Raw genomic sequence first — 10,991 nt, 5'->3', positions numbered from 1 at the left:
TCCAGTTTATTTGATCGAGCCTCACCCTCAACTCTTGTGTTCATCCTTCGGGATAGATACAAGATTTGAGGTAAAGAGCTCTTTCATTTAAAATATAAAAATTATGGGATCAGTTTGACTTCATCTTTTTCAAAACTAAATTTTTTTTTTAAAAAAAAATGTCCTTCCGAAGCGGGCAATGGGATTTTAATTCCGATGACCGACAGCTTCTTACGGGCAAACCCCACATAAAAAATAGTGCCGACATTCACGTACAGTGGAGCTGTTCGCAACCAAAAAACACTACATAACAGTTGAAAGAAAAAAAAAATATACTCCCCGCTCAACGAAGTCTATCTACAAATCTATTAACAATAAAGCTACACATCTACAATTCTTAAGGCTAGTGAGAATATGTATTCAGTGTACCATATGAAGAGCAGGAAAATCAATTACGTTAACATAAGTAATTAAAGTAAAAAAAATTATGAAAAAGTCATATTAACAAAATAGAGTGTTGTACATGCAGGAAGTAAGCACCTACACTATTATTGCTCCAACTTGCAGTCAAGTGGAGAGAATTTGAAAAAAAAAAAACTCAAAAATTAAGGGAAATTTACATATGTAGCACACAATTCATAAGTATTTACATGTCTCACACCTAAACTTCTATATTTACAAACATAACATTTCGGCCAAATGGGGTAGTTGGGAGAAGCGGCTAGGGCAGACGAGCAAAGGAATGTTGTATATGCTAGAAATCAAGAATGAGAAGAAGAAGAAAGGAGGAAGTTGAAATGGGGAAGATTACAAGGACGTTCTTTATTCCAAAGAAATGGAGAGATGCTTGCTGGGTAGAGAGGGATCCGTCCAAATGCGGGAGTAGGGAGAAGCGGCTAGGGCAGATGAGCAAATTGGAGCGAAAGATGGAGCTCGGCGCAGCCAGGGCAGGACCCAAATTAGAGCGGAAGGGGGAGCTCGGGGCAACTAGGGCAAACGCGATCGAAAGGCGGAAGAAGGAGATCGTCGCAGCTTGGGCAGCTTCGCGATTGAATTGAGCGAGGCAGACACGGGAATGTTTCGAAGGGCCAATAGTTAAAATTTCATTCGCAAAAATAAACGCTAACCAAATGGGACGGCAGTGTTTTCAAAACGCCGCCCGCACTTTTAAGCTGTCCCAAACGGGTTCTAAAAGGCTAACAAAATTTATATTCAATTAAAATTATTAATTAAAAAATAGAATAACAATATATTAAATTCTATTTAAATGAATATTTTAATATAAATAATAAAATTTAAATCTTGCCCCTACCCTTTACATCCTACGGCTGTGTGACTGAGGCTGTCAAAACGACTCGTTATTCACAAACAGCTCGTGTTCGGCTCGCTCAACAAAAGAGCAAAACACAAATAATTTTTTTTGCGCTCGACATATGAACCAGCTGAACACAAATAGTGGTATTTTTTAACAAGTTGAACACAAACAGTGTAATTTTTTAAAGGGCCGAACGAAAGCCGAGCTTGGGCTTGCTCAAGCTAGCCTCATTTACACCCTTATAGTTATGTGGCTCGGCTTGTGTGTGTAGTAGTTTAATATTTTTTTGTTAGAGCCTATGAGAATATGTATGAATAATTTATTTAATTGGATATTAATATTTTAATATCCAATTAAAAAGTGCGAACGCTATTGATATCTCGGGTTTACTGTTCAAAGTGATGGTTATATAGATGGGGATGCTATTAGTAGAATATTAGTAGAATTCAAATTGATTGATTGGTTAACGTGGAGGAATGCATCGGGCCTATTGTGTGATTAAAAAGTACCGCTTAGACTGAAAGGAAAATTTTATAAGAAGACAGTGAGACCTGAAATGCTATATGGAGAAAAATGTTGGTCTTTAAAAGAGAAACACAAAACTAAGTTGAGTATTGCCGAGATGAGAATGCTTAGTTGGATGGGCGGCTTTGCACTTAGAGACAAAATGTGAAATAAATATATCAGTGAAAGTGTCGGTGTAGCGCCAGTAGCCGAACAAAATTAAGGAGAGACGTCTTAGATGGTTTGGTCATATTAAAAGTAGACCACCTAATGATCCAGATAGGTGAGTTGATATTTTTTATTCGACTTATGTTAAGAAAAACAGAGGGACCTAAAAGACTTGGCCATATATTGTATAAAAAATGATCTTAATTTATTAGAATTAAATGAGAATATAATATTCAAATGGACTCAATGTAGAAAAAGAATTCATGTAGGCGACACCACTTAGTGAGATAAGAACTTGTTAATGTTGTTGTTGAAATTAATATTTTTAATTAATATTTAATTTCTTAATTAAAAAATTATTAATTAAATTAAAATTGATTTTGATTAAAATTTTTCTTAATTAATATTGTTTAGTTTATGAAAGTAATTAAATAATATAATTTTAAATCCCAAACTACATTAAATTCTTTAAATTAATATTTTTTTAGTTAAATAATATTAAAAATCTAAAACCTTGCTCTTTAATTTAATACAGAGTAAAAGTCACACATCTTCACTTACCCAAACGCCATCCCTTCCATCCTGCACCACACATCCATTAAAGCAAGCCACCGCGTAAGTCAATGAGAGTCAAGAAGAAACCACGGTGGAAATCACACTTTTAAACGCATACTTCCGTCCTCTTGCTTCTCTTCCCCTCTTCAACCGTCTCTCCTGCTCTTAAACCTTGATCTGTGCCATGGCAGACTGGGTTGTTGGCCCAATCATGGATAAGATCATCAACGCTTGCTCTGTTTACCTGCAAGATCAATATAGATGGCAGAAGGGCATGAAGGAGGAGCTCGAAAGGCTGCGAGAAAACCACCCTAAGGTCCAAGCTGTCGTTTCTGCTTCCACCAAAGCACAGATCAGAGATCGAAACCCAGCACTCAACAGCTGGATCTGGCAGCTACGGGATGCCATCGATGAGGCAGATGATGTTCTTGATGACTTTGAGTACATGAAGCTTGAAGAAGAACAACTGGAGCAGAACATGGAGGAAACAAAGGTGCCTTCTTTATTCACTAGATTATTTTCGGAACCTGCTAGCAAACTTCGCAGAGTCTGCGAACGAGCTCTCAAAAAGGATCCCAACTTGGAGAGACTGGAGACAATTGTGAAGAAACTTGATAAAGTTTCAGCTGAGGTCAGCACTTTCTTTCCTCTCATCGAAAAGGCAAAGCAGGAGCAGCAGGAGCTGGAGCTTCAGTTGTGCGAAGATCGTAAAACAGGATGCTTGCCTCAAAATGATTTCATCGGTCGAGGCGAGGAGAAGGATTTTGTTATGCAGTGGTTGAGGAAGCCAACAAATGAAGATCCAACTCATATTGCTAGCCCTACTTTGTACAAAAACATTTCTCTTCTATCCATAGTGGGTCATGGTGGCATGGGCAAAACAACTCTCTTACAACACATCTATGAAGATCTTAAAGAAGAATTTGAAATGAAAATGTGGGTTTGTGTTTCCAACGACTTTGATGCAAAAAAGGTCATTGCCGATATATTGGAATTTCTTAACAAGGAGAGGCCTCATTTGGATTCACTCGCTGCTGTTCAAGAGAGTCTTAAAGCTGTCGTGCAATCCAAAAGGTTCTTGCTTGTTTTGGATGACATTTGGGAGGAAGATATGAGGAAATGGGAGAATGTACTCTCCCCTCTAGTTTACGGAGGTTTGGGAAGTAAAATTTTGTTGACCACACGGATGGATTCTGTTGCAGCGATGATTTCGAATGTGATTAGAAAGAAGAAAGAAACATTGAAAATAAAAGGCTTGGAGGAAAATGTGTGTTTGAAGCTACTCAACACCCATGCATTTGCTGGTGTAGAGAACTTTGGTGCTCATAAAAAACTAACACATATTGCTAGTTTGATAGCTAAAAAGCTTTCAGGATCTCCGTTGGCAGCGAAGGTCATCGGTGGTGTTCTCAATTCTAGCTTGAATGAGAGCTTTTGGATGAGCATTTTAAATAGCCCTGATGTTCTAAACGTAGAACCAGAACCGGGTCACAATAACATTTTGCCTATTTTAAGATTGAGTTTTAAGTTGCTTCGACAACCTCTACAAAATTGTTTTGCATTTTGTGGAATATTCCCACAAGATCATGAGTTTGATAAAGATGATTTAGTCCGAATGTGGATTGCATTGGGTTTCATTCAGGAATCTTCTATTGAAGGAGAGACTTTGGAAGATATTGGAGGAAGGTATTTTGATGCTTTGGTCAGAAAATCTTTCTTTGAGGAGTTTCAGGATTACAAGGGAATAAACTATAAGATGCATGATTTATTACATGAATTGGCACAGTCTATTTCTTCAGAGGAATGTTTCAGATTTGTGGGAGGCGATGTTTTGTCTCTTAAAATTCCTAAAACTATTCGACACTTATATGTTAAAACTGAAAATCTCGAAGTGCTGAGAATGATAAAAAATGTTAAAAGCCTACATTCACTTTTTCTTACAAGTAAAAGACATGGCCAACATTTTACTGAAATACTTACCGAAATTTTTGAAGCATCGAGCAGGATTCGTCTGTTGTTGATACACTCTACATATCAGAAAAATATGTCTGAGGCTATTAAAAATTTGAGACATCTTCGATATTTGAAGCTTACTGTTAATCTCACCCAGATGCCAAGATCTCTAAGCAGTCTTTATCATTTGCGGTTCATAATCTGCAACAAGGTGGGTGGGGGACATTGCTCTCATGATTTCTTGCCTGGCGATGTTAGTAATTTTTCTAATCTGCGTCACTTGGAATTGCGTGTCCATGTGAGTTTGAGTTTACGTGGAATTGGGAAATTAAGGTCACTTCAAGAACTAAGTGAGTTTAATGTTAAGAATGAGAATGGTTATAGAATTGGGGAGTTGAAAGAAATGAGCGAGTTGCGCAAATTAAAAATAAATGGTCTGGAAAATGTGAACGATGCTGCAGAGGCTCGCAATGCAAAATTTTGTGAAAAGAGAAAACTCACAGATTTATTCTTGAAATGGAAGTCAGACATGAGAGGCGGAAGCCTACGGAACTTTGTCAATTCTGAGTTAGATGTGAATGTGCTTGAAAATCTTGAACCATACAAAAATTTGAAAAGATTATCCATATTTTCATATGAGGGCGTAAAATCTGCAAAATGGATGTACAATGCCGATTTGATCTCCAATTTAGAGTACATCCGTCTGGACGAGTGTTCGGAGTGGGAAACTCTTCCACCTCTTGGGCAGCTTCTCCACCTCAAGTCACTGTATCTTCGTAACATGCCAAAAGCAAAGCGGCTTGATTATAAATTCCATCGGAATGACAAGGTTTCTGTGTTTCCATCGTTGGAGATGCTAAATATGGAGGGATTACAAATATTGGAGAATTGGTTTGATGAAGCAGGAGCAGCCGCAGATGACTGTTTCTTTCCTTGCTTAACGGAACTCTTCCTTGAAAACTGCCCAAATCTGCAGGAGTTGCCCTATTTGCCTCCTAAGCTCAAGAAAATGAAGATACAAAACATCGGATGGAAGACTGCTTTGATCTGCAAGCAAGAGGACCTTTTGTGTCCAAACATCACATCTTCCCTTTCTCTTGGTGGACTGCAACAAGCGGAGAGTAACATTGAGAAATTCCAGCTTATTCTCTGTGACGTTGTTATAGATGAACCATCCTTGTTGCCAACGGTAAATATCGCCTCGTTGGAAATGCTCAGAATTTGTAATAATGATGTGCTGCAGTCTCTCCCTTCCTCCTTGGAACGTCTCTCTTCCCTGAAAGAATTGAACCTTCAATTTCTGAAATCATTGCAGTGTCTGCCATCTTCTTTGCCGGTCATCTCATCCCTAGAGCGTCTACAGTTAAAAAGGATTCCACTCCTCAGATCATTGCCAGACCTCCCTTCCTCCTTGAAATATCTGAATATAAATAGTCTTGATAACCTAGAGTGTCTGCCATCTTCTTTGTCGGCCATCTCATCCCTCAGTCGTCTATATTTAGACAGCATTCCGCTCCTGAAATCATTGCCAGACCTCCCTTCCTCCTTGATACATCTGAATATATATACTCTTCATAACCTAGAGTGTCTGCCATCTTCTTTGTCGGCCATCTCATCCCTCAGTCGTCTATATTTAGACAGCATTCCGCTCCTGAAATCATTGCCAGACCTCCCTTCCTCCTTGATACATCTGAATATAAATACTCTTCATAACCTAGAGTGCCTGCCATCTTCTTTGTCGGCCATCTCATCCCTCGAGGAGCTACGGTTACGTACAATTCCACTCAAATCATTGCCAGACCTCCCTTCCTCCTTGAAATATCTGCATATAATTAGGCTTGATAACCTAGAGTGCTTGATAACCTACTGCATATAATTAGGCTTGATAACCTAGAGTGTCTGCCATCTTCTTTGTCGGCCATCTCATCTCTCAGTCGTCTATATTTAGATAGCATTCCGCTCCTGAAATCATTGCCAGATCTCCCTTCCTCCTTGATACATCTGACTATAGATACTCTTCATAACCTAGAGTGCCTGCCATCTTCTTTTTCGGCCATCTCATCCCTCAAGGTTCTATGGTTAGATGACATTCCACTCCTCAAATCATTGCCGGACCTCCCTCCCTCCTTGTATTCACTGAATCTATGTAAGCTTGATAACCTAGATCCCTAGAGTGCCTGCCATCATCTTTGTCGGCCATCTCATCCCTCCAGGAGCTAGAGTTAGATACAATTCCACTCCTCAAATCATTGCCAGACCTCCCTTCCTCCTTGGATTCAATAATAATAGAAAATTGTCATCCAGAGTTTAGGAAGCGATATGAAGAACTTTCAGGCTCTGATTGGCACAAGATCGCGCACATTCCTGATGTCCATATTGATTGATTGGCGTCATTCCAAATGAATCTCTTCCCATCAAAATGTGAAGGACTTGTATGAGGACTTGTTATTTACTTATATTCATCTCATCCTATGCATTGTTATGCTATGCACAGACTTATTTACTATTGTAATAATTAATATCTGGCTGATTTTGATGAACAACTTTTTGGTCTTACAAATTTCGAATTTTGTAGTTCAATACCATAACTGTGATTTAGAATTTTATTTAATTACTTCACACATTTTATCAAAGAGTCTTACATAGCATTAAAGTTAAAATATTGATGGTTTCCTCTTCCCAAATTTGAATATATAAATATAATAATTGTTTGGATAAACCCGGGAATAGAAAAACAAGCAATCAATTTTACTATGAAATTCATTAGTTTTTTTTGTCGAAAACTCACTAAAAAATTATAAGCGGTAGATGAGCGGTAGGTGAGATGTGGTAGGTGAGCGGGCGGAACCCTACCACTCACCTACCTCCCACCTACCACTCTCTTGCTTCTATAGATAGAGAGGGTGTGAGGCTTAGGAGAGCAAGGGAAGAGATCTTAAACTACCACAAAAGAGAAGAGAATAGCTAGAGAGCTAGAGAGAAGGAGAGCATCTTGAGACCTTGTATCAAGGTGTCGCTTGAGAGGGAGACAATAGAAGGAAGGTGATGACTCATCTCTATGTATAAGCTATGTATTCTCCATTTCTTTTGCTTTAGTGAACTATTTGATTGATTCCCTCCCGTGGACGTCGATCCAGTTGGATCGAACCACGTAAACGATCTGTGTTTGCTTGTGTTTTTTGTGTCTCATTTCTATGTCGGGAAGTACATATCTCACAACAGGGGCAGTTACAAACATACGACCCAAATCCTATGTATTTACATCAACTTTGCTTTGTAACATTTCTGCTACCCTAATCTTTTAAAAAATGAATTATACGTTATGATGTATAGGAATTGATATAAACTAGACTACATCTAAACATTTAACAAAAATGTTCATTTGTATAAGAATGGCTTTTATGGCGACACCACAAGAGCGTTATTAAAAGTAAAGTGCAAGGGCTGTTTGGCTGTTTAAATCCATATGCTCTTAAATCATGTAAAATAAGTTTTTCAACAAAATTATCACAAAAAATTTAAAAAATTTAAAATATAGCATTTATTTTTTTAATTTTAAGTATGTATTTGTAAATAAATATAATGAAAGTGCTTTATGGCTTAATTGGCAAAAATCTCTTCTGTTTGTTGCGAAGGTCATCTTTTATTTTTGTAAATTTCTCATTTTATTCTTAGCTCGAACATTATCTAACCTTAAATATATTTATCTTTATAAAATAATTAAATTTATTTATATGATTTTTTTATTTTAATTTATAAAAAAAATAATTTAATTTATAATGCCTATAAGTATTGATATAATATCAACAAAATTCCTTCCTACGACACAAATCTCAAGGCGTATCACTGATCTCAAGGTGTTTTTTTTAGCAAAGAATATTCAAATTTTGATACAATCATCCGGATCTCTGATTAATTTATTATTCTACCGTCGGTGTGCATCAATTTGGTGTTCTGTGAGAAAAGAGTATTCCCATCACTAAAATCCAGCTCACTCCAGTAGCTGTCGACCACCGCATACCGCCACCGACCACCGCAGACCAAAGCCGACCACCACCTGCTGGTTGCAATCAGTCGCCGCCTGTTCCTTATGACAAACTCTTGAATGCACCGTTGTTGTAAATCAAAAGACTTCGTAACCCTCGCCCACTTGTGGGACAATGGATCTCTGCAATCATCAACTTATAGTGAATCTCTTCAGCTATGCCAAATCCCGTGGTTTTTTCTTTTTTAGATTTTCCACGTAAAAACTTCTGGTATTCTTCCTGGTTGTTTTCTTTCTTCTGAGAGTGTTGAATTTTCGTACAACGCTAAGACGATAATTTATTATTCTACCGCCGCAAATCTCCTACATGCATCAAGTATATAAGATTTTGTTTATTTCATTCACATGAAATCAAAAACCTTCTTTTATGGAAAAAATGCATGAGGGAGTAACTTTGCAACCGTAAGTGATACTTATGTAAGAAAGTCAAAATAACTCTTGTTTGTAAATAACCAGTGTTCGGCTCATTGTGTAGTTCGTGTTCAATTCGTTCACTAAACAAATGAGTCAAACACAAGCAAGTTGTATGTGCTCTCTCTCTCTCTCTATATGTATATATACATATATGTAGGGGCAAAAAATAAAAAAAATAATTTAAATAATTTTATTCATTAAAAGGCTAGCAAGAATTATATTCAATTAAAATTACTAATTAAAAAATATAATAAAAATATATTAAATTCTATTTAAATGATTTTTTTAAAATAAAAATAATAAGGTTTAATTCTTGCTCCTACCTTTAACTTCCTACAGTTGTGTAACTAGGGTAGTCAAAACAACTCGTTCGCGAAGAACTCATGTTCGGCTTGCTAAGCAAAAGCGCAAAACACGAACAATTTTTTTTTTGCACTCGACATAAGAATGAGTTGAATACGAACAATGATATTTTTTAACAAATTGAACACAAATAGGAAGTTTTTTAATGGGCTGAATAAAAGCCGAGCCTATACTTGCTCAAACTTGACTCATTTACACTCTTACACCTATGTGGCTCGGCTTATGTGTGTAGTAGTTTAATACTTTTTATTAGAGACTATGGAAATATGTATGAATAGTTTAATTAATTGATATTAATATTTTTATTATCCAATTAAAATATTTGAACGCTTTAAATATCTCAGGTATGTTGTTCAAAGTGATGGTGGTATAGATGCGGATGTTATTAATAGAATTCAAAATTGTCGGTTGATGTAGAGGAATGCCTTGGGCCTATTGTGTGATTAAAAAGTACCACTTAGGTTGAAAGGAAAGTTTTATAAGATGGTGGTGAGACCTGAAATGCTCTATAGTGCAAAATGTTTGCCTTTAAAAAAGAAGCATAAAACTAAGTTGAGTATTGCCGAGACAAGAATGTTTAGGTGGATGAGTTACTTTACACTTAGAGACAAAATGCGAAATGAATATATCGGTGATAAAGTTGGTTTAGCTACACTAGTGAACAAAACTAGGGTAGGCTGAAAGGAAAGTTTTATAAGATGGTGGTGAGACCTGAAATGCTCTATAGTGTAAAATGTTTGTCTTTAAAAAAGAAGCATAAAACTAAGTTGAGTATTGCCGAGACAAGAATGTTTAGGTGGATGAGTTACTTTACACTTAGAGACAAAATGCGAAATGAATATATCGGTGATAAAGTTGGTTTAGCTACACTAGTGAACAAAACTAGGGAGAGTCGCCGTAGATAGTTCGGCCATATCAAACGTCAACCATCTAATGATCTGATTATGTGAGTAGATGTTTTTGATTCAACTTATGCTACTCAGATACTTAGACACCATCCCTTCCATCCTCCACCACACATCCATTATAGCAATCCACTAATTACATCAATGGCTCTACGTCAATGAGAGTCAACAGGAAACCACGGAGGAAATCACACCTTCTTTAACTTATAAACGTACTTTACGCATCCTTCATAGCGAAGCCGCCTACTTCCGTCCTCTTCACCCTCTTCTTCTCTTCCTCTCTTCCACCTTCTCTCCTGCTTCTACCACTATCGGTTCCATGGCAGACTGGTTTGTTGGTCCAGTCATGGATAAGCTCATCAATGATTGCTTTAATTACCTGCAAGATCACTACTTCAGATGGCAGCCAGGCATGAAGGAGGAGCTGGAAAGGCTGCGAGAAAACCACCCCAAAATCCAAGCTGTCGTCTCTGCTTACACCCGAGCACAGATCACAGATCGTAACCCAGCTCTCAACAGATGGATATGGCAGCTACGAGATGCCATCGATGAGGCAGATGATGTTCTTGATGACTTTGAGTACATGAAGCTTGAAGAACAACTGGAGCTGAATATGGAGGAAACAAAGGTGCGTTCTTCATTCTCTAGCTTATTTTTGGAACCTGCTCGCAAGCTTCGCAGAGTCTGCGAACGAGCTCTCAAAAAGGGATACCAGTTGTTGTGTGATCTTTGAAATTTATAACGATCGACGACGAAGTAAAAAATAGCACGAGAAAATTCACACAAAAAA

General features: G+C 37.4%; 1 protein-coding gene across 1 annotated transcript; it reads left to right on the top strand.

The window, feature by feature from the left end:
- The first annotated feature begins 2,651 nt into the window (after positions 1–2,651).
- Positions 2,652–6,350, top strand: LOC110035788 (disease resistance protein RGA2-like). Its single transcript, XM_020740078.1, has one exon. The coding sequence runs from the start codon at positions 2,706–2,708 to the stop codon at positions 6,348–6,350; it is 3,645 nt and encodes a 1,214-aa protein (XP_020595737.1). The 5' UTR covers positions 2,652–2,705.
- The last annotated feature ends 4,641 nt before the right edge of the window (positions 6,351–10,991 follow it).

Source organism: Phalaenopsis equestris, unplaced genomic scaffold (genome assembly GCF_001263595.1).
Source record: "Phalaenopsis equestris unplaced genomic scaffold, ASM126359v1 Scaffold199908, whole genome shotgun sequence".
Classification (NCBI taxonomy): Eukaryota; Viridiplantae; Streptophyta; class Magnoliopsida; order Asparagales; family Orchidaceae; genus Phalaenopsis; species Phalaenopsis equestris.
This window is presented reverse-complemented; position numbering and strand designations above follow the sequence as displayed.